This window comes from Schistocerca serialis, chromosome 4 (genome assembly GCF_023864345.2).
Source record: "Schistocerca serialis cubense isolate TAMUIC-IGC-003099 chromosome 4, iqSchSeri2.2, whole genome shotgun sequence".
NCBI classification, from domain to species: domain Eukaryota; kingdom Metazoa; phylum Arthropoda; class Insecta; order Orthoptera; family Acrididae; genus Schistocerca; species Schistocerca serialis.
This window is the reverse complement of record NC_064641.1, coordinates 713,914,190-713,940,930: the sequence shown is the minus strand read 5'-3', so window position 1 is coordinate 713,940,930 and position 26,741 is coordinate 713,914,190. Positions and strand designations below refer to the sequence as shown.

General features: G+C 42.8%; 1 protein-coding gene and 1 non-coding gene across 2 annotated transcripts in view; one reads left to right on the top strand and one right to left on the bottom strand.

Moving 5' to 3' along the window:
- The window catches only part of LOC126474871 (tyrosine decarboxylase-like), a 167,448-nt gene that overhangs the window by 67,907 nt on the left and 72,800 nt on the right, over positions 1 to 26,741 (bottom strand). The window contains exon 6 of the mRNA XM_050102353.1: positions 5,247 to 5,786. Within this exon, the coding sequence (XP_049958310.1) occupies positions 5,247 to 5,786 (540 nt within the window). The remainder of the gene's footprint in view (positions 1 to 5,246; positions 5,787 to 26,741) is intronic.
- On the top strand, positions 993 to 1,063 carry Trnaa-agc (transfer RNA alanine (anticodon AGC)). Its single transcript has one exon. It is a non-coding gene; the product is annotated as a tRNA-Ala (tRNA).

The following is a 26,741-nucleotide window of genomic DNA, read 5'->3' as shown; positions in this document are numbered from 1 at the left end:
TTCTAAGCAAAGGCAAAAGATTAAGTTCAAAGTCGATTTTCATAAATTACAACACTAACTTCTATGCACTTTCAGTTTCTCTTGAAAACGCATCGAGTAGCTCTTCGGCAGGTCGTCTTGTGGTTCTTTTATCACAGAAACAATATTCATAATACAAACTGTTAGTTCGTCTCCTGTGTTTTGGTTTTGTTTATAGACTTCGTCTTTCTCCCATCCATACAGGCAAAAAGTTTCGTTGACATTAGTGTCCAAGAAACGTCACCATTTCTGCCGACCCATCTTCTGGAGAATACAGATGATGTCACCTGATGACTAGAATCTGCAGGGGCCCCGACATGCTGGAAGAATATATGGCGCTACGTAGGCGGGAAAAGTCTTTTCCAGTAATGCTGAAAGCTAGTCTCCGTGTTATTAACAGTGTTGCCTTCATAAAAGAACAGCAAGATGGCTTCAGAAGAGCTACACGTGATGTTTTCAAGAGAATTTGGAATTGTCTTGAAGTCGAAGGTGGAATTTATTAAAATCAAGTTTTACCATTGTCACTTCAAAAGAAATGTACACCACTAAATTCAAAAGTCCAACTTTTTTCTACATCTTTGCTGTTCACGGAGATCATAGAAACGGTCTTCCTGCTTGCAGTCAAATTCAGTTCAACTTGTTTCCGCAAAGAGCGTTGTCGTAGCACTCGGCCAAGACGGCTGCTTTACTTTAAGTTCGTCTGAAGCTACACAGAGTTCTGTACGAAGAAATGGGACACTTTCAGAGTCTTTACTGGTCTCATACAGACATTCTTTTATGTATATAGACTGAAGCGGTGAGTTAAAATTTGTACCAAAATCCGGGAATCGAACACGGGTTTCCTCCTTAATAGGCACGTAAGTTAGCCACTAAGCCACGTTGCCACAGGGTGAATTGAGCTGGGACGGCAGTAAGAATTAGGATTGAGGAGGGACACGTACCAGGGTAATCCGTGCTGTTGTCCGAATTGCTGTGCCAAGGTGGCTTAGTGGCTACGCACCTGCCTAGCAAGCAGGAGACCCGGGTTCGATTCCCAGCTTTGGTACAAATTTTCACTCTCCGCTCCAGTTGTATAAATTAAAACAGGGTTCGGTGTTGTGAAAACGAGACAGTGGCAAATATTCACACAAGACTGAAGAATGCGTTGATCGCAGGTACAGTTAGTCGTTGCGCAAGCAGTTTATCTGAGGAAAGTAGACTTGATGACACTCTAAACCTCCCGCGCAACAGCAACCCGAGTACTGCACAGGCTTCCGACAATGTGCAGCATGTTCACATCATGATTTTGGCTGACAAACGGATAACAGTTAACGAACTGTCAATCCGAAACGAAGTAGGAGAGGCGAGTGTGTGCAGAATATTGAGACAGTTTAAGCTGAAAAAGGTTTGCAAGAAGTGGGTTCCAAGAATGTTGAGCCGGTCGCGGTGGTCTCGCGGTTCTAGGCGCGCAGTCCGGAACCGTGCGACTGCTACGGTCGCAGGTTCGAATCCTGCCTCGGGCATGGATGTGTGTGATGTCCTTAGGTTAGTTAGGTTTAAGTAGTTCTAAGTTCTAGGGGACTGATGACCACAGCAGTTGAGTCCCATAGTGCTCAGAGCCATTTGAGAGCCAAGAATGTTGACGGTTACCCACAAAGAAGCTGGAAAGAATCGTTCAGCGAATTTTTGGAACAGTACGAGAATTCTGGAGACGACTTCCTTGCAAGAAATCTGACAGGAGATGAAACCTTGTTACATCCTTTTGAACCAGAGACGAAATGGCATCATGCAAACTCGCTTTAGTAGAACGAAATGAAAACTGCCCCATCTGCATGAAACACGATGGCTATATTTATTTTTTAGTACTGTTCCTTGTGGACGAGCCACAAGAAAGCGCTGTCAGTTCTGATCCGTATGTGGTTATCCTAAAAAAAAAGAAAAAAAAAGAAAACAACTACCGCGACTACAAAGTTTGGGTGGACAAAACTGACACACCCATTCTACAATCCTGATTCTCGGTAAATTGAATAAACTCCTTCGTGGAATGACATTTGAAAACACTTCTATGTGAAGACTATTTAAGTAGTTAGTTCCATGTTCAGTAGATCATCTGAACGATTGTTTCATATAAATGATGTGGAGCAAGTCCGTTAACACCTAGACATAATATACGATTAGTGTCAGAGTAAATTAAGACGTTATGTTTTAGTCATTCTCATGGCAGTACACTCAGAACAAGTGTTTTTTTTTTCAAGCTACCAGTTTTTAAATAAAATTTCGTCCATGAAACAGGAGGAGTGGTCCAGTAGAAATGATTTTAGGTTATGTTTAAAACTTGTTTTCCTACCTGGCAGAGAATTTATGGCATAGGATAAATGACGAAAAAGTTTAGTTCCTGCATACTTAACGCCTTTCTGGGCCAATGACAGCTTTAAGAGGGTAATTTTTCCACTACTATCGTAGGTATTGATATCGCTACTTTTCTCATTTTGTGACGGATTATTTATGATGAATTTCATAAGCGAATATATTTACTGTAATGCAGTTACAAGCCCAACTCCCTCAAGAGAACCTACGTGACGACAGCACGTGAACAAGAGTTATTCTTACTGCTCCCTTTTGCGCAATCAATACTTTCTTTCTAACTGATGACTTAACCCATAAACTTATTCTCTAAGACATTACTGATTGGAAATATGCACAATGTGTCAGAAGATTGATTTGTTTGTTTCCAGTCATACAGAAAGCAACAGTAGCTGAACGTAATTGATTGAGAAACTCAAAACTATGCTTCTTCCAATTCAAAGTTTTCACCAATATGCATACCCAGAAATCTGGAGCTTTCTACCCAATATGCTGACTCCTTCTCATGTGCTACATCAGTTACTGCGTGTTTTCTCAACAAATATGGTGAGACCATTTCCAGAGAACTACCCAATAATTCTTTGAAAAATTTCATTAACAATCTCTTCTATTGCTTTCTCTCTAACGGGTTTTATTGTGACACTAGTACGTTTGAAGAAAGTACCTATTTTGCTTGCTGAATATTAAGTGGAAGGTCATTCACATATATAAGTGAACGGGAGTGGAGCCAAAATTGCACCCTGTTGGACTGACTTTGTCATTTCTCCCCAGTCACTAAAATTTTCTATCTTTCCCACACTGTCTGAATTACGCATTACATTTTTTCCCCTCCTGTTTGTGAAGTGTGATTCAAACCAACTGTGTGTAAAGCCATAAGTTCCAAAAAGCTTAACTTTTTCTAAGAATTTAACCTGCCCTGTACAATCGAAAGCCTTGGGAAGCAACAGAAATACTAACTGGCTAAATTTGTTTATTTAAGGTTAGTAATATTTTGTAGGTAAATGTGTAAATAGCATTCTCAGTTGAGTAACTCATCCGGAATATGCTACTAAATCTTTTCTACTTCAGTTTGCAACTAGTTTTCGTCACATAATTTTTTCGATTATTTTGGAAAAAATATGTCAGTTAAGAAATTCGACGATCATTGTTTGAAGTCTTTCTTGTCACCTTTGTTATATCCAGGCATAACAGTTTCAAATTTTGACCTCCCTGGAAAAATTCCCGTGCCAGTGATGGATTAGATATGTTACTAACGACACAATTTATTAAGTTAGAACAACTTTCCAGGCTGTTAAACTGAGGCTCAAACGTCTGGTACTGACTTCTATCGAGCAGCTATACAGGTCTTAGTTTCACGGTGGCGTACTGCAGTTGAGAGGGACGGAGATTTAGTGTAAAAATGACACTTTGTCTCTCAAGAATGTCAAGTTGTAAAAGTGTCGAAGGTATATAAAATAAATAGAATGTTTAATAAAAACATTGTGGATTTCTTTTGGATTGACGCTCATATGTAAATCATCTGCCTTTGTTGAGCACCCTCTGTGATGATTTGTTTGGATTACTTTCTATCAACCGTATCCCTGTAATCAATAAAAATTGTATACATTTCACAATGAGGTGACAAATAGTCATGGGATAACAATATGTACACACACAGATGGCGGTAGTATCGCGTTCGCATGGTACAAAAGGGCAGTGTATAGGCGGAGCTATCATTTGCACTCATGTATTCCATGCGAAACGGTTTCAGACGTGATAACGGCCGAACGACGGGAATTAACAGGCTTTGAAGACGGAATAACAGTTAGAGCTTGCACATGCGACATTTCATTTCGGAAATCGTTAGGGAATTCAGTGTTCCGACATCCAGATGACAAGAGGGTGTCGATAATACCAAACTTCAGGCATTACCTGTCACCGCGAAAAACGCAGTGACCGACTGCCTTCACGTAACGACAGGCAGCAGTGGCATTTGCGTAGAGTTGTCAGTTCTAACACACAAGCAACACTGCTTGAAATATCCGCAGAAATCAATGTAAGACGTAAGACGAGCGTATGCGTTAGGACAGTGCGGCGAAATTTGGCGTTAATGGGCTATGGCAGCAAACGACCGGAGTGAGTGCCTTTGCTAACAGCACGGTATCGCCTGCAGTGCCTCTCCTGGGCTCATGACCAAATCAGTTGGACAACGTCACAAGGTCAGATGAGTCCCGGCTTCAGTTGGTAAAAGCTGATGGTAAGGTTCGTGTGTGGCGCTGGCTCCTCAAAGCCATACACCCAAGCTGTCAACAAGGCACTGTGCAAGCTGGTGGTGGCCCCATTATGTTGTGGGCCGTGTTTAAATGGACTGGATTGGTTCCTCTGTTCTAACTGAACCGATGGTTGACTCGAAATGGTTAAGTTGGGCTACTTGGAGACCATTTTCAGTCATTCATGGACTTCGTGTTCCCAAAAAAAGTGGAATTTTTATGGACGACAATGCGCCATGTCAGTGGGCCTCAACTGTTGACGATTGGTTTGAAGAACATTCTGAACAGTTCGAGCTAATGATCTGGCCACTCATCGAACATATATGGGACGTAATCTAGATGGCAGTTCGTGCATAAAATCCAGCGTCGACAACACTTTCGCAGTCATGGACGGCTATAGAGCCAACACGACTCAGTACCTCTGCAGAGGACTTCGATCTACTCCTTGAGTCCATGCGACGTCGAGTGCTGCACTACGCTGAACAAAGGGAGATCAGTCACGATATTTTGTCACCTCAGAGTATGTGGAATGTTTTACTCAACCGAGCCCATAATAGTATCACCTCGTAAAATATTTACTACTTACACTTCCTGAAACACAGCGTATACTAATCTTGCAGGAACCTGGGCACTGACCTTGACCTCGTTGCAGACCTCGAAGCGCGAGTCCTTGCGCACGAGCGCCTCGAACGCCTTGGCGAGCTCGATGTGGTGCCTGATGTAGGCCTGCAGGCCGCTGATGCCGTACGAGCGCAGCACGAACCACAGCTTGAGCGAGCGGAAGCGGCGCGACAGCGGCACGCCCCAGTGGCGGTAGTCGATGGTGGCGTCCGAGTACCCGTGCTGCAGGTACAGCGGGTCCACCACGAGCGCCGACGTCAGCCGGATGCGGTCGCGCACCCACATGGTCGAGCAGTCGAAGTTGACGAGCAGCCACTTGTTGGGGTTGGTGTTGAACGAGTCGGCGTACTCGATGCCGCGCAGCAGCGGCTTCAGCTCGGGGCAGATGAAGGCGTTGCCGGCGTACGCGCCGTCCACGTGCAGCCACACGCACGGGAAGCTGCGGCACACCGGCCCGATCTCCTGCAGGTCGTCGAACGAGCAGCACGACGTCGTGCCCAGCGTCGTCGACACGAAGAACGGGATGTGGCCCAGCGCCTCGTCCTCCTCCATCGCCTGCACACACGGACGCAAAATGTGCTAGCTCAAACGTGTCGGAGGTAGAGTTTGTAATGGATCTGGGAGATGTGTTATTTTCTACCGGATATGACGATACCAAATCTAATGAGGGAGGTTGTAAATGTTTTCTTATATTTTTGTCAGAATATTTTTTGTGATTTGTAATTTGCCTTATTTTATGCTAATTTACTTATATGTTCGAAAGTGACAGCATATTGATTAATCTTAGTAGATGTGACGAATAATATCAAAGAGACTGGTTACAAGTGGAAGCTTGTGTGTTGTGTGAAATGTCTTTGACGCTGGAGTCGTCTCTGGCCGTAGTCAGTCGGCAGTGAACACTCGGTGTGTGACGGTGGAACAACGTACAGGTCCCCGTTATAATAATTTGCAAGTGACCAGCAAAAATGAGTTATACTACTACTTTTTTATGTAAACATCAAGAAGGAAGCACATTCGGAAAAATGGCATTTGAAGCACCAAAAATGAGGCAAACGCATTGACCCAGGACATTTCCGCAGTCGACGAAACAGCATTATGAAATCATACTGTAAGTAGGCTGTTTATGTTTTCTTATTGGCAACGTTACGTAGCGCTCAATATGAAAATCACTGGCTGTGCTGTGTGCAGTCTGTGGCTAGTTTGCATTGTTGTCTGCCATTGTAGTGTTGGGCAGCGGCAGCTGGATGTGAACAGCGCGTAGCGTTGCGCAGTTGGAGGTGAGCCGCCAGCAGTGGTGGATGTGGGGAGAGAGATGGCGGAGATTTGTAATTTGTCATGAACTGCTATATTTATATATGATGATATCAAGGTAAATACATTGTTTGTTCTCTACTAATATCTTTCATTTGCTAACTATCCCTATCAGTAGTTAGTGCCTTCCATAGTTTGAATCTTTTATTTAGCTGGCAGTAGTGGCGCTCGCTGTATTGCAGTAGCTTGAGCAGCGAAGATTTTTGTGAGGTAAGTGATTTGTGAAAGGTATAGTTTAATGTTAGTCAGGGCCATTCTTTTGTAGGGATTTTTGAAAGTCAGATTGCGTTGCGCTAAAAAAAAAAAAATTGTGTATCAGTTTAAGGACAGTCGTGTATAATTGTTCAAAGGGGACGTTTCATAATACATCCACTAGACGACTGAAGCCAGCGCAAAAAAGTCAAATATCATCTTATAAACATCCACGTAAAAGTGAGTACTGTCACGAAATATGCTAAATTCAAATATATAAAAATAGTGAGCATATTTCAAGCTGCTCTTCATCAATGCGATGATTCGGAAGCTTTGGTACACTACATAAATGATGAAGTAAATGGTACAATTACTGGTGCTATTGGTAGCATTAGTCGCGAAAGAAACGTAAATGAATGTGAGAGAGAGAAACTGGGAACCGACGACTTCGCTTTGTTTTTGTCTGTTTGGTCGTTTTGCGCATAAATAAAACCATTCATCATTTAGTGTCAGTCCAATCTGTATTTTAGATCCTTACAAAATATAACATGCACTTCGTACGAAAAAAAAATTAGCTGCTTGCTTACATTCTGCGATTTAAAAAAAATCAGAACAATTACTTTTGATACAAGTGCAGTTTACATGCACAAACATAGAAAAATGTATATGATTATTGTTGTTGCTATGTACACAATATCAAATTCTTCATCGTGATCAAAGGCAAGAGTTTCCTTTTATAATTCGTAAGTGCGAAAGCTGTTTGGCGATAACAGACACGTGTTTTTATATAAGCTCAACGAACTATTAAAGTAATGTTTGATATGTGATTCTTCAGTTTCTCCCGGCGTATTTGTTGCTCGAACAGTCCACGGGTACTAAAAACACTAGTACACAGGACGCGCAGCATCTCAGACGCAGAGAATCTGCCCCAGGAATTGGAACACCTTAAAACCGTGTTCCGAAAAAACGGGTACTCGGAATGGCGGATTAGACGCGCTCTCCGTCCCACCACCACAGCACACCCTGCGGAAACGGATGAAGTCACGGAAGAAGAGGTAGACACGGCCTTTATTCCGTACAATGGCGCACTATCGGAGAAAATCGGCCATATAATAAAGAAACACCGAGTTAAAACCGTCTTTTGTCCGCCCAATAAAACACGGGCATTACTGGGAAGTGTGAAAGATAACTTCGGTTTGAGGAACGACGGCATATACCAAATTCCCTGTGAGTATGGGAACACTTATATCGGACAAACAGTACGCACAATCGAAGATCGTTGCCGAGAACATCAGAGGCACACTCGACTGAAATATCCAAATAAGTCGGCGGTAGCAGAGCACTGTTTGTCCGAGAAACACGAGGTGGATTATGAGCGTACCAAGATCCTATCTCAGACCTCTAAATATTGGGACAGCGTTATAAGGGAAGCTATCGAAATTCGCACCAGGGAAGATCTTATCAACCGAGATTGCGGCTACAATCTCAGCAAGGCTTGGGACCCGGCATTGAATGTAATTAAGAAGACTCTCAGCAAGAAGTACGAACTTGCGACCAGGGCGGACGTAGCAAGCACATCGACGCTACGACAGATTCCGACGCCCACGTCTACGCGACCGCCGGCGCGCGGGCACGGACGGCGAAGAGAGCGGCCCGCGAGGGGAGGGGATTTAAATCGGGCGCCCGCCCTCAGGAGCTCAGTTCGTCAGCGCACCTGACGATGGCGACATGTCTGATCGCCGAAATATTGTGCCCGTTGGACAGTATGAACCGGCAGTATACCCGTGGACTGTAAGAGCAATGTCTGATATGTTTCTGTATTGCATTTATTTCTATTTTTCGAATTAACTGCGTTTTCTAGGCCTATATAATAAATCTGTATTTATTTTTCGTACAATATTCACCTGTTTCACATTATAAATCCACTATTTTCGAATAAAACCTGGCCTAAAGTATGACAATTTTGATTTTGCTGTAACTACTGTTTACAGGACGTAGCTACGTAAGACAAAAATATTCCACAGGTTACGTGGTGCTTTGTATATCCGACGTAGTACATGGTTCAACGCTTCCAGTTTCTACGGGAATTTAGCAGAACACTGACTGCGTACGCAAAAAAGGCTATAGTAGTGAGTTAACTCCCGATAGTTATGCAACACGCGTAACGTACAGGCAACGTAATTACGATCTTAACAGACCAAAGCTACTAGGAAAGATACCGAAGTCTACGCTCACTTACGGTAGTCTACAGTTGCCTACGGTAGTTTTACAATTCTAAACAAAGACAAATGCATCTTTATCTACATCCAAGCCACCTCGCGGTGTGTGGTGGAGGGTACTTTGTGTAACACTGGTTCGCTGGATAAACGATTACCGGTAGGACTCTGTGTATGCTCTAATCTCTCTAATTTTACCTTCATTGTCCTTTAGCAAGATATGCATAGAAGGAAACAATATATTTGTTGCTCTTCCAGGAATGTACACTCTCGAAACTATCAAGTACGCGATACTGTGATGCAGAACACCTGTTTTACTACTGCAGTTGGTTGATCATTTCCAAGATGCTTTCTTGTCTACTAAATGAATCTGTAACGAAATGTGCTGCTCTTCTTTAGGTCTTCTCTACTTTCTCTATCAATCCTATATGGTACGCATCCCATAGCGACGAGCAACATTCAGGTATTAGTCTAACGACGGTTTTGTAAGCTCCGCCCTTTCTTGATTGAACACATTTTCTAAGCTTTCTTCCAATCATTCTCAGCCTGACATCTGGCTTTCCCGCCATGAGCGTCACGTAGTCGTTCGACGTTAAATCACTCCGTATGCATAGTCCTAGGCATTTTATGGAAGTAACTGCTTCCAGAGATTGTTCTGCAATCGTGTAATCATACAAGAAAGGGTATTTATATCTATAATTTCGCAATTTGACACATTTGTCTACCTTGAGAGTCAATTTCCAGTCTCTTTATGTAATGTCAATCTTCTGCAGGTCTTCCTACATCTTGTTACAGTTTTGTCGCGTTCCGACTTCATTGTATACAAGAGCATCATCTATTTAAAGCCTCATGGAACCTCCGACGCTATATACCAGGTCATTTGTATATACTGTGGAAAGTACTGGTTCTGTAATACCCCCTTGTCAATTCTACGTACGTCTGAAGACCTCCCCCTTGGGAATGATACGCTGCGTTCTCTTTGCTAGAAACCCCTCAATCCAATCACACAGTTGGTTCGATATTTCGTACACTCGTGATTCTTTCATTACATAAAAATGCGGTACTTTGGCGAATGCCTTACGGTAGTCATCGAACACTACATCTACCTGGGCCGTTATCAGCCACCTTTTGGGTCTCTTGGACGAACAGACCGAGCTGGGTTTCACACGATCGCTGTTTTCGAAACACGTTGATTCCTTCAGAGGATTTTCGGTCGCTAGAAATGCCATAATACGCGAGCGTAAAAAGTGTTCCAAAACTACACAACACAGCGACATTGGCCGGCCGGAGTGGCCGTGCGTTTCTAGGCGCTACAGTCTGGAACCGAGCGACCGCTACAGTCGCAGGTTCGAGTCCTGCCTCGGGCATGGATGTGTGTGATGTCCTTAGGTTAGTTGGGTTTAATTAGTTCTAAGTTCTAGGCGACTGATGATCTCAGAAGTTAAGTCGCATAGTGGTGAGAGCCATTTGAACCACTTTTTTTTTGAACAGCAACGTTAGAAACATATTTTCACACTTTTGTGCGACTGTTCGCCGTTCGATGATACTTCTTTGCGGTTTTTTTAATCCTCTAGAGACCTACGGTGGTGTACTGCTAGAGGAGGGGCAAATTCTTTCGTATGCTCTATGTAGAATCCTATCGGTATCCCATCAGTACCAGTGGCCTTCTCTCTGTTAATCGATTTCAGTTGCTTTACTACCCAACGGTCACTTATTCTGATATCAACCATTTTGTCGTTCATGCGCTGAATTAAAGGAGGTATCAAATTGCGATCGATTCTGCGAAATAGTTTTGGAAAAAGAGGTCTTGTATTTCGGTCTTTTCTGAATCGTCCTCCGTTTCAGTGCTACTTTGGTCACGGAGTGCCTGGACAGATGGCCCAGATCTTTTTACTGTTTTAAAAAAAATGGTTCAAATAGCTCTAAGCTCTATAGGACTTAACTTCTGAGGTCATCAGTCCCCTAGACTTAGAACTACTTAAACCCAACTAACCTAAGGACATCGCACACATCCATGCCCGAGGCAGGATTCGAACCTGCGACCGCAGCAACAGCGCGGTTCCGGACTGAAGCGCTTAGAACCGCTCGGCCACAGCGGCCGGCTACTGTTTTAACATAAGACAAAAGCTTCTTAGGATTTTCTATCAAGTCAGTAGAAGAATTTGCTTAACATACCCAAGTATTAGCAGGCTTTGTTGATGAGATATGTGTCGAAGGAAAAAGGCGTGGATTAAATTTTTTTCCGACGCCACAATCATTGCAGCAACAGGACAAATTGTACTTTGACAAGGGAATGCAATTCGGCCGTCCGCTTTTTAATGGAACAGTCTAATTGTTCACCTTAAGTGAGTTCGTAAAACTGCGGAAAATCCAGATCTCGATGACCAGACCTGGTTTTTAAAACAATTCTTCTCGAATGGCAGTTCAGTGCCTTAATCATTGTGCTGCAGCACTCATCGTGACAATGCGTTCCATACAGTGATCATCAAATTGGCGACTGACAAGCCTCCTTGAAAGCCATTTTACTCAGAAGCTCCTCATTTCCTTATAGAGTGATCTAGCCTCACTTCACCACCTGCGTGCAGTATATTTAATCTGGAGCATTCCACACTCTCCTCCAAATGCAATCCCACAAGATCGGAAATTATATTGCAATCCGATTCATCAGTGTTCGTCTGCATCCAGTAGGCAACCATGTCACACTATCTGTAAGCAGAGTTCTGCAACACATGAAACTCTTGAAGCAAGCCTTACACTCTAACAACCAAGTCCACATCATCTTCACGGCTGACTTAAAACATCTCATCAACCCCCCCACCCCCCACCCTCCAGTCATTCTTTACTATCCCATCTCTAATGAGAGAGCTGTATACGGTACGTTTAACTCTAACATTCCTTTCTTCTTTCTTCCCTTCTTTCCTAATCCATTCTTGAAATTTACAGCCCAAGAACTCCTCTCTCCCATATCTAATAAACACATAAAAAGCGTATTCTGCACAACTAAATCCGTGATTTTACTACCTGACCTTACTATCTCCGTATCTTTCCCCTACATCAGTGCTGCTTCTCGTTCTTTAGTTTCTCCTATTGTTTCCCTTCCGTAGACTCCATCGCCACAACACGTAACTGCAGATCTCCCATTCTAAACATTTTACTCAGCTTCAACACCACAATCGCTATTTCAGTACAACTATCTAACTTCTTCCCAATTCGTAACTCTTTGGTACAGATCATTCACTGCATCCATCAGTTCATCTATCATCTGCGCAGTTTGCATCACCATTGTAAAATAGCAGTAATAAACACAGTGACTATATCAATACTTTTACAGCAACGTATCCTAAACATGTACATCACATAAATCATATAAATGCAATGAGTTTTAAGTAAATTATAATGATTTTATTCTTGTAAAATCCAAGCACGAAGTATGAAAATTTGGTTGTCAATTATCCTTGACGGTGAGAGATGAGGGGTTGAAATAACAACACAGGAGAAGAAAATCTGTGCCTGGTCACCTGGACATTGGATCAACACTTTTTGACTATCGTTTACAATTGTTCTCTTAGAATCATCGATCTTTTGACTAATTCCGACTTCATCTACCCCTCTAACCACAAAATATAATCCTCACGGTTGAGATTTGCTGACATCATTTCCCTCTATAATCAGCGCAACCTTGGTATCCTCAGCTCACATTAGGGGTATGACGCCTCACGGCTTGTGAACTGTCAAACTCTTCCTCACCTTCCATATCTATCTTTCCCCTCTGATAAAATGAGATACCAACTATTCTCAGATTCGTCTAACATCTCCATATAGTCAGAACCTCTAGAAATTTGAGCAAAATTGTTACAATGTCTCCCTATTTGTATGTAAATATTAACTGTCAGCGCTTCTGCAGCATCCGACAGGGCTTTTCATGAGTACCTCCAGACGTTCAAGGGACAAGAACACGAAAACTAAGTGACATACATAAAAACGGTCGTATCAGTGGACAGAGCACTGTCCAAGTTTCTACAGTGTGTAATACAGCCGTGACCTAGTTGCAGAGCAGACCACTTTGTAGCAGGAGCTTTACTATTAAGCTGGTGCCTCAGTTCGTAGCATTTTTGTTTTGCATGTTGGTATTGCTGTTGCTGTGGGTTTGTTAATCGATTGTCAATTTTATTTGTAGTTCACTGTTGCTATCTGAGCTACATTTTGTCATTTGGAGATAGTAAGTGAAGCTGTGGACTCCAGTAAATGGAGTGCCGAGTGGAGAATTCGAAACATTTCCGACATACTTTTGTGTTTGTGTTAAATATAGGAAGGACAGAAGCGGATGTAGCCAGAAACATTTAAGCCATGTATGGAGATAAGGTGTATGGAGATGAAGCCATTAGACAAAGTAAAGCAAGAAAGTGGTTTTCCCGTTTTAACGAGAATCGACATTAATGACTCTCCACGTTTAGGATGACCTCCGGCGTTTGATGATGGTCGTATAAACTCATTAATCCGGAGTGATCTACGTCATTGTACTAGAGAATTGTCAAATGTGATGAACTGTGATCATTCCATCATTGTGCGACATTTTCATGCAATGGCGAAGGTTCAAAAATCGGTTATATGACTACCGCATACTCTAAGCCAAAATCATAGAAATCAGTGGGTGGCCATATGCGCATCTCTGCTTTCCCATCATCTATTGCCTCGTGAATGTCATCGAGCATTCTTATCCTGTACCGTTATTGGTGACGAGTAATGGTGTCTTTATGCTAATATAAGGAAAAGGAAAGAATGGTTGAGCCCAAACAAATAGCAACTTACAATACAAAGACTTGCGCCCATCCCCAAAAGATTATGTTATACATCTGATGGAATAGCGATGGTGTTGTGTACTACGAATTGCTTCCCGAAGTGTTAACCAACGCCCGCTCGCATTCTGCTAGCCTGACAAAACATTCTGTACGGGAGTTGGGTTCCGAAGCCATTCTGCACCCACCTTATTCATCCGATCTTGTGCCATCAAATTTTCACATTTTACACTCTTCATTGAACAACCTCCAAGAAACTTCCTTTCCCGATGAAAATGCGCTCGTAACATGTCTCGACGTGGTCTTTGCCTCAAAACAACGTGATTTATCCAGTCACGGAATCTAAAAGTTACCCCAGCATTGGCAGACTGTTGTAAATAGTGAAGGAGAATATATTTTTCAGACTATTCTCTATGTTATGCGTATCTGTTGTGTTTATTAAACTTATGAAAAATCGTTACGAACTTATGCACGCACCCAATACGTCTGCTCCGTATCGTTGCTTCGAATTAGCTTGCACCTGCAGCCAGGCAACCCAGACAACAGATTTCCAAAGCGGGCTGCTGAAGTTTCGTTTCTCCGATCAGCAGCAGCGGCGAGTTCAGTAAACTGCACGCGCATATTGGCGTTTGCTGCGTCAGAAACAGTTCTTATATTGAGACCATGCAAAGTGAGTTAAAAATTTTGAGAGACGCTCTATCCACTGATACGTGTTTGTTTTCTCTCTGACATATAGTTTTCACATAGTTACCTTATTTACACAAGAGGTAATTACGAATAACTCTGTAGTTTACATTGCATATCCTTCACCTACAAACAACCAATGTCCTGTTCCACGACACCTCCTCCTTCGAAATCCTAAATACAGGGCCAGCCTTTTTTCGTCTGAGTACTTATAATCCCAGCCCTTCCAATATTCACTGTACAGATGAACGGCGTACTATCTGCATCTCGGTCCCTTCCAGTTTTCATAATTCAATCTTCACGCCGTACATACCAAACTCTCACGATCATCCACAACAACATTAGAATTCCTGATCTCCACAGCAACATCCATAGCCACATCACAACTCCACTTATTAAACTGACAATCAAATCATGAAAATATGAAAATGGATAGTGAAGATGTAAGAAGTCACCATTAACGATCATAAAAAGGACACTGTGTTGAAATTTCCTGATCGATTGATAATGTGTGCCACACTGTGATTCAAATGTGGAACCTTGTGTTTCCCGGACAATACTCTCACCATGTGAGCTGTCTAGGCATGACTCACGATAATTCTGGAAACTATACTGCTTATGCAGGAAAGAAATATTTACTAACATCTAAAAGGCCCGTGATTCAAAGATAACAAGAAGTAGCACATACAGTCCAAAATACGTTTATCGTTTACTGGTGAAGTTGATGAAATCGAAAATGGGGTTGGTAACTGAAAGGAAAGATGGACTCTTCCGTTTGCAGGATTATTATTGCCACACATTCGTCTGAGTGAAACTTGGAGGCAGTACAAACAGAGAAACATTACGAATGGAGACTAGGAATTCGTGATGGTGAAATACTGAAACTGAACGTCACGTCGACGGGGAGTGTGATGAACTTCAGCCCTTCTTTGTTCGGACGAGGAATACCGTTAACATCTAGAAATACAGAGAATGTTCTATAATGGTCCAGACGGGTTTCTCACCATTCATAGCCAGCTACTCTGTTAGATGCACTTCTTGCTGTGAAGATAGCCACCACATGAACTAGCAATTGGTGCCTGGGAGGAAGACGAATGTAGAAACTGCACACACTGGTGTTCTCTTACGCCTTCTGAATAGAAAATGGCTGCTCTCCAGTGTTGATTACAAATTCTGGGCCAACACAAGATTCCTCATCTGATGAGCCAGTGGACGCTTTCCCAGCCAGGTCCAGACAAGCACAGGGGGTGGATGTGTTGTTCTTTGGAAACTCCAAAATTATGCCGATTACGAAGCCCCTCAGAGAAACAGCAGGCAGGTCGGGAAACAAGACCAGCGGGCTCTCTATAAGCTTGCCACAACTTTTCGTCCCATATGTGGAGGAGGTTCCGCTGACAGCTTCTGATTCTACTGGATGCAACGAGCTACCACATGTAGGCCACATAGTCACTAAGAACGTTTCCCGCATAGGTTTCCAGACCATTCTCGGTCCATTTAGACGGTTGGTTGAATTGGTGAAGAATGCTGGTTGGAAGCAATGTTCGCTGTTCGCAGTACCGTACCCAGAATCGATCGCGGTTTGTAGCCGAGTGGAAGGTCTAACCTAGGGATTCAGACGATTCTGCCACGATCTTAGATGCAGATTTTTGAACCTCTCCTAGCGGGTGGATAAATGAGGGGCCATTCTCACTGAGTCAATCGTGCACTACAGAATGGAAGCCGCCACTTGGGTAGTGGAGTGACTGTGGCATGGAAATGGTGTTTTATGGGTTAGAGGAACACTTTCCTTGTGCTAGTGCTGAATTAGCAGCTACAAAGGACAAAGACCAGGTGTGTTATCTTGGAGAACTTTCGTGGTTGCAGATCAGATTGAGAAAATGTTAATCTGTTATTAGCGAACTGCAGCAACGAGAATTAGTCTCGTTTTTTAAATGTAGTAATGGCCACATAGTATTATGGACAGGTATATGAAACAAGAACTGAATTGCAGTGAAATCCTAACTTCATACTGAAATACACGTGAAATATTCGGAAAGGAAGGAACGATCGGTCCTTACGTTCCGAATAGACCTCGTACACCACAAGGATAGCACACACGCCAATGGTGGCGACGCATTTATTGTCGTAAGGAACTGCATAATGTTTAGAGAGGGTATTACTGGCTGCAAATGTGAAATAATGAGGGTGAAACTAGGCATCAAAGATGGTAATCGGATGCTTTTATAAACTCTGCCTCAAGAAATGTAGTTTACAAAGAGCTTCAGAGAAAACTTGCAAAATATTGTGAGAAAGATACCTAGTGGGAGGCTTTAACTTGCCAGATACCGTCTGGGAAAGTCATGCAATTAAAACTGGTGCCAGAGATAGGAATTATAAAGAATGTTTTTTTTTCCTGAGAAGTACTTCGAACAGTTAGTTGGAGAACCTATTTGCGAGAGCAACGTCTTAGACCTGCTAGTAACTAAAATATCGGGACTTTTCGAATAAATAGTCAAAGAGGAAAGACTGAGTAATTATCAGTTTGGTCTAACATCACTGACTAAAGGTGCAACAATAAATGGTAAGTATCTAAGCAGTCAAAATTAAGTATTCGACTTCGGAAACTGAAATGCGGAGCACTGACTGATAAAATTTAAAAGCACTATACAACGCACATCAGACCTAATATGCCAAGCAAGGTTTTGAGGTATGGGAAAAATCCGTAGTGGTTCAATAGTCTTGTCAGAAAGTTGCTAGGAAAGCAAAGAGATTATCATCGCAGATCTAAGGGAAATCGAACACTTGATGACAAATAGAAGCTCAACGAAGCTAAAAGGAGGGCAGTCCCACAAGGATTCAATGAACTCGAATGTAAAATGTTTCCAATATGTAATGTCAGTAGATGCACCGAAATCATGTAGCCAGTTGCTCAGTGACCATAATGGCACAGAAACGGAAGAAGAAGAGAAAGCCGAAATACTGAATTGGGAACAGCATAATACCGTACCTCCTGTCACTCATAGCACAAACGCCAACGTCAAGTATTGAGGTAAGTCACCACGGGATAGAAAATAAACTAAAGCCGCTCAGTAGTGGAAAGACATCTGGATGGGATGGGATGCAAAGTTCTACACAGATTACAGGAAAGAACTCGTTCCCAGCTTATCGTAGGTCACAGAAACAACGAAAGGTATTTGTCGACTCGATAACAGGACAAGTCACATCCGTTGTCAAGATGGGTGTTGAGCAGACGCACATAGTTATAGATACATGGTTTCTATTCTTTCAGAGATGTCCGAAGGAACAGACGCAATTTTAATCCAGCAGCCATTATGAATTAAGACTCAAAAGAATTACAGACATTGGCTTCGTGTGGGCTTTGATTTAAACTAATGGGGAAAGTCGAAAACGAGTGCCGCACGCTAGCCAGATGGGCTGACCACTAAGACTTCAGGACACAGTGGTCATCCAAACTGGACGGACTACCTCAGCACGCCTCCAGTCAGACATAAATTCTCAATTTTCCACACACTACTAAGGTAGGGCTCCTTCCCCATTATTCTCGTTGCTCTGCGGCTGGTCCCGGCGGAGGTTCGAGGCCTCCCTCGGGCATGGGTGTGTGTGTTCGTTCTTAGGATAATTTAGGTTTAGTAGTGTGTAAGCTTAGGGACTGATGACCCTAGCAGTTAAGTCCCATAAGATTTCATACACATTTGAACATTTGAACATTCTAGTTACTCGCGGCATTTCGGCAATTTCCGTAATAAACTGAAGAGATCATCGGCCGTCCATACCTTAACAGACACCATTTTGATTATGCAGCCTCTATGAATTAAGACACAAGGGAATACAGACATTGGCAACGAGTGGGCATTGATTTACATTAATGGTGAAAGTCTTACAGGAATCATCGAAGTGCCGCCTGTAATGCGAATAATGGGCAAGGGACCCTATATTAGGCAGTGTGTGGATAAGTTGAGAATTTTGGTCTGACAGGAGGCCTGGTAAGGCAGTCCGTGTAGTTTACTTGATCACTGTGTCCAGAAGGAACAGTGGTCAGCACATGTGGCTAATAAGCAGGAGACACGAGTTCTTATCTCGGTACAGGACAACTTTTTAACTTTCCCCATTGATTTAAATCAGTGATCACTCGCAACCAACAACTGTTTTTGCTTTATGACATAATTATAGGCTCATACCACTACGTCGGTTGTAGAAGTATGGAACATATTTCATGGTCACACGCTATGACCTTGCTGGAGAATAAAATTCTCCTTTATAAAAATCGACAAACAAAGATCATGTGTAGCTATGTTCGTTCTTTTCATCCATGAGATCCAGAGCGCTTCAGACAACGACACCTAGGTTGTTCCGTGACTGCCGGATGGCATACAAAACAGTTCTGTACTATCGTTTAGTGAACAAAAGGCGAGTTTATCGAATACCGGACCAGATTTGTACTTAGAATTCAGGACTTTCTAGCAAATAGAACTCAAAAGGTTGTTTATAACTCTACGAAATCCTCAGATGCTAAAGTTACTTCGCAAATACCACAGACGAGAGTTATGGGGCCATTACTGTCCGTAAATACAAATTATCTGCTGTATAGTGATGGAAGCTCCGTAAGACAGTTTGTAGGAGGTGTTCTTGTACCTAAGAACATTATAGCAGCGAAAGATTGTAGCGAAATGCAGGACGACCTGCAGAGGATGGACGATCGGTGCAGGTACTTCTCTGTAAACATGAGAAGAGAACCATTACTCTTTGATTACACCATTATTTGTAACTCATCGGAAACAGTAACCACCGAAGAACACCTAACAGTAACCATCCAAGAGGTCTGATGTGCGTTGATTTAGAGGAGACAGATCCCAGGCTGACATTCATTGGAAGAATCGTAGGCATATTTAATTCACGAAAAAAGTGGCTCTCAAAACGCTCGTACACTGATTATTGTGTTTAGCTCTTCAGTCTGGGATATTTCCCAGCTCTCAGTTATACAGGGTGTTACAAAAAGGTACGGCCAAACTTTCAGGAAACATTCCTCATACACAAAGAAAGAAAATATGTTATGTGGACATGTGTCCGGAAACGCTTACTTTCCATTTTAGAGCTCATTTTATTACTTCTCTTCAAATAACATTAATCATGGAATGGAAACACATAGCAACAGAACGCACCAGCGTGACTTCAAACACTTTGTTACAGGAAATGTTCAAAATGTCCTCCGTTAGCGAGGATACATACCCTCCGTTGCATGGAATCCCTGATGGGCTGATGCAGCCCTGGAGAATGGCGTATTGTATCACAGCCGTTCACAATACGAGCACGAAGAGTCTCTACATTTGGTACCGTGGTTGCGTAGACAAGAGCTTTCAAATGCCCCATAAATGAAAGTCAAGAGGGTTGAGGTCAGGAGAGCGTGGAGGCCATGGAATTGGTCCGCCTCTACCACGCCACAAAAGAGGCCAGGACATAGATGTTAATAAAGAACGACTGTTCCCCAAAGAACGTAACATTTACAGACGAAAAGTTGGAGAGGTAGTTCAGATCTCTAAGAATGAATGCGATTTCAGTAGAGACGACGCCTTCATGCCACCAAGAAACAGAGAGCGAGGAATAGAGATAACTATCAGGAAGCCATCTCGGCGGGACAAAAGCAATAAAAGGTTTATAACCTTCCTCCTCTCTTTATTTACCAATTATCACCACCCATTCGATATCGATGGCCCTTCAATAGTAGCGTGTGGAAATTTATCAAATAACTTCACTCCTGTGGAATAAATGTGTAGAAATATCTCTTTATAAACGAAGGCGGCAGTGCGCAGCCAACCGATGACACCGCAAAAATTCTCAAGAAGATTAAGAGTAGAAAAGTCGAAACGTCGATCATTGAAGAAGGGATTTGAGGAAGAATATGACCAGCCATGGTCATCGGAATGATCTTGCCTCTAAGGAGACTTTAGTTGCCATCTGTTGACTTCTTTTGATGTCGAATTAAATGTTGCACATAAGGTTTGCACGATATGTACTACAAGCACAACATATTTAATTTCAATTGTCTGCCCCAAACGTTTTTAAATTTGTAACAGTATATTCCGAATGATATTTACGAGGACAAATGGCACAGACGTCGTCACCGTTGAGATGCCTGTCTTGAGATTATTCTGCCTTGTCAAACGCATATCCACTTCAGTAGGGAGGTTGCAAGGAATAATGAAATGAAATGGAAACTTACAAAGTCTTTGGTTCAGGAGACTATTGCCTAATATTTCCCGTTACCGAATCGTGTAACAGGTGGGGATATCAATTTGAGGACAAAGTAGGGTGTACAGCAAGTTACTATACATAATACAGTGGCAGATTTCTTCATTTCAGAAGAGACAGAAGCTTACCAAACCCATCATTCTACAGGCATTCAGTCCCATATCACATCATGATGATGCATTAGAGAGAATATACGAGTGATATTCATTTACTAGGGTCAGATCGCTCGTGAAATGGGAACTAGCGAAAATCCGATAAAGCTTCGCAGATATGTGTTGGGCAACGTCTCTAGTATGATCGAGGATCGCGTCCTGCCACCCTTTTCAGTTATGAGCGCATAATGAGCAAGTAAAATTGCCAAGAAAATAAAGTCTTCCGCCAAGTATGAGCACGTGCTCAGAGATTTCGCCTGATTTCATGCAACACACAAAACGTAACTGTCATGCATTGCCTTGTTCATGATAATTCTCGGTCGCACACTGCAGGGGCAATGAAGACGCTGCTGCAGAGTTTTCGATGGAAAATGTTTGATCAGCCACTATACAGATCAGACTTGACTCCCTCTAAATTTCATCTCTACTTATACGAACAGCTGGCTGTGAAGAATACATTTTGTCACAGACAACGAATTGCAGTCCAGAGCACAGAATTGGCGAAGGGTATTGGAAAGCTGGTATTTTACCCCTGCCACCTTTAGAATTTGAAAGAGAGTATTCCAGTCAACATTGTCAAAAGGTTTCTCTAAGTCTACAAATGCTAGAAACGTAGGTTTGCCTTTCCTTAATCTTTCTTCTAAGATAAGTCGTAAGGTCAGTATTGCCTCACGTGTTCAAGTATTTCTACGGAATCCAAACTGATCTTCCCCGAGGTCGGCTTCTACTAGTTTCTCCATTCGTCTGTAAAGAATTCGTGTTAGTACTTTGCAGCTGTGGCTTATTAAACTGACTGTTCGGTAATTTTCACATCTGTCAACACCTGCTTTCTTTGGGAATTATTATATTCTTCTTGAAGTCTGAGGGTATTTCGCCCGTTTCATACATCTTGCTCACCAGATGGTAGAGTTTTGTCAGGACTGGCTCTCCCAAGGCCGTCAGTAGTTCCAATGGAATGTTGTCTACTCCGGGGGCCTTGTTTCGACTCAGGTCCTTCAGTGCTCTGTCAAACTCTTCACGCAGTATCGTATCTCCCATTTCATCTTCATCTACATCCTGTTCCATTTCCATAATATTGTCCTCAAGTGCATCGCCCTTGTATAGACCCTCTATATACTCCTTCCACCTTTCTGCTTTCCCTTCTTTGCTTAGAACTGGGTTTCCATCTGAGCTCTTGATGTTCATACATGTGGTTCTCTTATCTCCAAAGGTCTCTTTAATTTTCCTGTAGGCAGTATCTATCTTACCCCTAGTGAGATAAGCCTCTACATCCTTACATTTGTCCTCTAGCCATCCCTGCTTAGCCATTTTGCACTTCCTGTCGATCTCATTTTTGAGACGTTTGTATTCCTTTTTGCCTGCTTCGTTTACTGCATTTTTATATTTTCTCCTTTCATCAATTAAATTCAATATTCCTTCTGTTACCCAAGGATTTCTACTAACCCTCTTCTTTTTACCTACTTGATCGTCTGCTGCCTTCACTACTTCATCCCTCAGAGCTACCCATTCTTCTTCTACTGTATTTCTTTCCCCCATTCCTTTCAATTGTTCCCTTATGCTCTCCCTGAAACTCTGTACAACCTCTGGTTCTTTCAGTTTATCCAGGTCCCATCTCCTTAAATTCCCACCTTTTTGCAGTTTCTTCAGTTTTAATCTACGGGTCATAACCAATAGATTGTGGTCAGAGTCCACATCTGCCCCTGGAAATGTCTTACAATTTAAAACCTGGTTCCTAAATCTCTGTCTTACCATTATATAATCTATCTGATACCTTTTAGTATCTCCAGGGTTCTTCCATGTATACAACCTTCTTTCATGATTCTTAAACCAAGTGTTAGCATGATTAAGTTGTGCTCTGTGCAAAATTCTATCAGGCGGCTTCCTCTTTCATTTCTTAGCCCCAATCCATATTCACCTACTACGTTTCCTTTTCTCCCTTTTCCTACACTCGAATTCCAGTCACCCATGACTATTAAATTTTCGTCTCCCTTCACTATCTGAATAATTTCTTTTATTTCATCATACATTTCTTCAATTTCTTCGTCATCTGCAGAGCTAGTTGGCATATAAACTTGTACTACTGTAGTAGGTGTGAGCTTCGTATCTATCTTGGCCACAATAATGCGTTCACTATGCTGTTTGTAGTAGCTAACCCGCATTCCTATTTTCCTATTCTTATTAAACATACTCCTGCATTACCCCTATTTGACTTTGTGTTTATAACCCTGTAGTCACCTGACCAGAAGTCTTGTTCCACCTGCCACCGAACTTCACTAATTCCCACTATATCTAACTTTAACCTATCCATTTCCCTTTTTAAATTTTCTAACCTACCTGCCCGATTAAGGGATCTGACATTCCACGCTCCGATCCGTAGAACGCCAGTTTTCTTTCTCCTGATAACGACATCCTCTTGAGTAGTCCCCGCCCGGAGATCCGAATGGGGGACTATTTTACCTCCGGAATATTTTACCCAAGAGGACGCCGTCATCATTTAATCATACAGTAAAGCTGCATGCCCTCGGGAAAAATTACGGCCGTAGTTTCCCCTTGCTTTCAGCCGTTCGCAGTACCAGCACAGCAAGGCCGTTTTGGTTATTGTTACAAGGCCAGATCAGTCAATCATCCAGACTGTTGCCCTTGCAACTACTGAAAAGGCTGCTGCCCCTCTTCAGGAACCACACGTTTGTCTGGCCTCTCAACAGATACCCCTCCGTTGTGGTTGTACCTACGGTACGGCTATCTGTATCGCTGATGCACGCAAGCCTCCCCACCAACGGCAAGGTCCATGGTTCATGGGGGGGAAAAATACCTTAATAGGCGCTTATCTATGAGTGGGGAGAAGTCACTGACTTAAGAAAAGTGAACGCAGAGGGTCTTATTGGCAGTATGGTTGGAGTTGAAACAGCGGCAACAAAATCTGAACTTGGCACTTTAAGAAGATAAGTAGGCTTCTTGTCGAGGTAACGCGTAAAGAAAATGACAACTCAATTGCATATCCAAAACTTGTGAAGTACCAACACACAAATACGGGGCGTTCAATAAGTTAAGCTGCACTTTCTTTCCCGCCCAGTTTCGGTTGAAAAAATACGGACTTTGTTGTGGGACATCGTGGAATGCTCCTACTTCAACCTCTATACTTTCTTGAGGTTCTGATTGGTGGCGATGCTAGAAGTAGCCTTCAAAATGGCGACAGTAACAGAAGTGCATTCCAAGCAGAGAGCTGTCATTTAGTTTATTTTCGCGGAAAATCTGAGCATCGTAGAATTCACAGCCGTATGCAGAATGTCTACAGAGACCCGGCAGTCAAAAAGAGCAGATGAGTCGTTGGGGGAGGCGTCCGTCATCATTGCAACAATGTCGTCCAAGCCTTTCCGATCATCCGCATGCTGGCCGGCCCCACACAACTGTGACTCCTCAGTGTTGGAACGTGCAGACACTCTCGTTCGAGGATAGACAGATCACAGTCAACCACCTCACTGCACAACTGGGCACCTCTGTTAGTAGTTGTGACGTGTACACTCGCCAACCAGTTGGCTCGCTCTGTTCCATGCCGCCTAACGGAAGACTATAAAGAGCAACGAAGGACCATCTGTGCGGAATTGCTAGCGCGTTACGAGGCAGGTCCTTGATAGAGAAAAACGGTGGCTCCGACGTCGACCAGTACAGTGCTACTATGCGGGCATACAGGCCTTCCTAATAAGGCCGTCGCATTGAACGTAGATTATGTTGAAAAATCGGGTTTTATAGTCAAAAGAATGGGAATGATATGGTGTACTGAAACCTTGAATAAAACCAAACCCGCTTTCAGAAAATAATGTGTTGCATTACTTATTAAACGCCCCTCGTAGTTGAAGTCGATAACACTCGCAGTAGAGTTTACACGATTCACTGACAGGTGGCTGTCACGACTTACCTACCTTGCAGTATGGCGTGGGGAAGGCAGCGGTCCATACTACTGTTATTACCTATTTTAACAGATAAATCATGCATGGAGGGTACTCCACAATTAAAGATTTCTAACGTCAGTATAAATGCCGAAGAAGAGGAATTCGGGTATTCGTCAGCTTTGCAATGAATCTGTAAAATTTCTTTCTGAATACGACTCCTTAGATACAGCTTACACCTATACATTGAAAAACTGCTCACGATGCTGTCGTTTGGATCCCCCGTGATTCGTCAGCTGAGGCGAAGTGCGTTAGACAGCGCCGGCAGCGATCCATCGCGTCGTCAGCGCTGTTGAACTTTGGGCTCTCCCTGAGAGGTCCGCGGCAAAACTTCATCGCCACGACTCGACGTGCGGCGCCGAAGAGTCTGTCCGCGGGAAAGAACCGCGGCAGCCGGGCGGTTGTAGGCGGAAGCTGGACCGCAGCGTCCCGGCCGTCGCGGCCCTCTCTGAGCATGCGCAATGTAATAGGTGGCTGTCGCTAACGTGGCCTAAGCTATGTTTGTACGGACAATAAAAATTACATGTCGCTGAAAACGTAGCGTGACTATATTGTCCGGCAACATCGTGGATACACGAATTGCACCCACAAGTACTACAACATTACCGACCACAGCTGTCCGATAATGTTTGCGAGAACACATTACTGCGCCAGATGTGTTTACACGGGCCACACTGCTGTCACAAAATGGACGAAGACGAGTGAATGGAAGCGAACGCGACTCTCCTGATTCTATATCACCCAAGGAATAAAGTAGTAACTGAAAATTTATAAATGACAGTGCTGGAAAACCTTTACATTATTTGATTTTCAAACAGCTGAGCAAAACTGAACGTACTCAGACATTTCTCTCTTTACTTATTCTGATCTACACTAAACTGACACACAATATTTTTAGCGCAACGCAATCTGACTTTCAATAATCCCTACAAAAGAATGGCCCTGACTAACAATAACCTATACCTTTCATGACTCGCTTACCTCACAAAACTCTTCGTTACTCTAACTACAGCAATACAGCGAGCGCCACCAACAACTGAAGGCACTAACTACTGACGGACATAGTTAGCAAAGATTTTGATAGAGAACAAACAATGCATTTACCTTAATAATGTTCAAAAGTCATTATATATATCAGTTCATAATATCCAGTATTAAAAATGTACTCTTTCTGATGGACACACATCCAGATCGCCCGCTCTCAAAATTCTGCCATCTCTCTCCCCACATCCACCACTGCTGGCAGCTCACCTCCAACTGCACAACGCTACACACTGTTCACATACAACTGCCCACCACTACAATTCCAGCCATGCCAACCAGCCACAGATTGCACACAGCACAGTCAGTGGTTTTCATACAGAGCGGTACATGGCGTTACGAACATAAAAACCTAAACAGCCTACTTACAAAACAACAAGATAAATCGGGATTTGTGTATGCTTTTTTTTTTAAGTAAGCGAAATGCTTCTGAAAATCTGACTAGTGAACTGATGCTGAATATATTTCTGTGCCAGAATTGTACCTGAATGTCGAAACAGGATTTCGAGGATATCGTGCAAGCAATTGAACCGACAATATTAAACCGATACAGATATGAGAGTATAACTGCCGGTTATAGCCCGATTTGCTATCACACTTATGTTTTCAGCTGCAGGTACGTCTTTAAAGCGTACTGTTCATCAATAAGCCTCTTGGTACCAGAAGCATTCTATGGTTTGGTAGAAGGACTGAGCGATTCCATTACAGTTAATTCGAAATAAGAATACGATTTTTGTTTGTATTTTATATTTGTTCACGGGTAGATACCAATGTTTACACTAACAATCCTTGCTTTAGGCACGCCTCGAGAAAATACAATACTCATGGCAGCAAATGCAAGCCATGTGGACGAAGAGCCACCTGGTCTTACATTGCAATTTTTTTGCCTCGCATCGGACATGGGTTCGAAGACTGAACCTCCTTT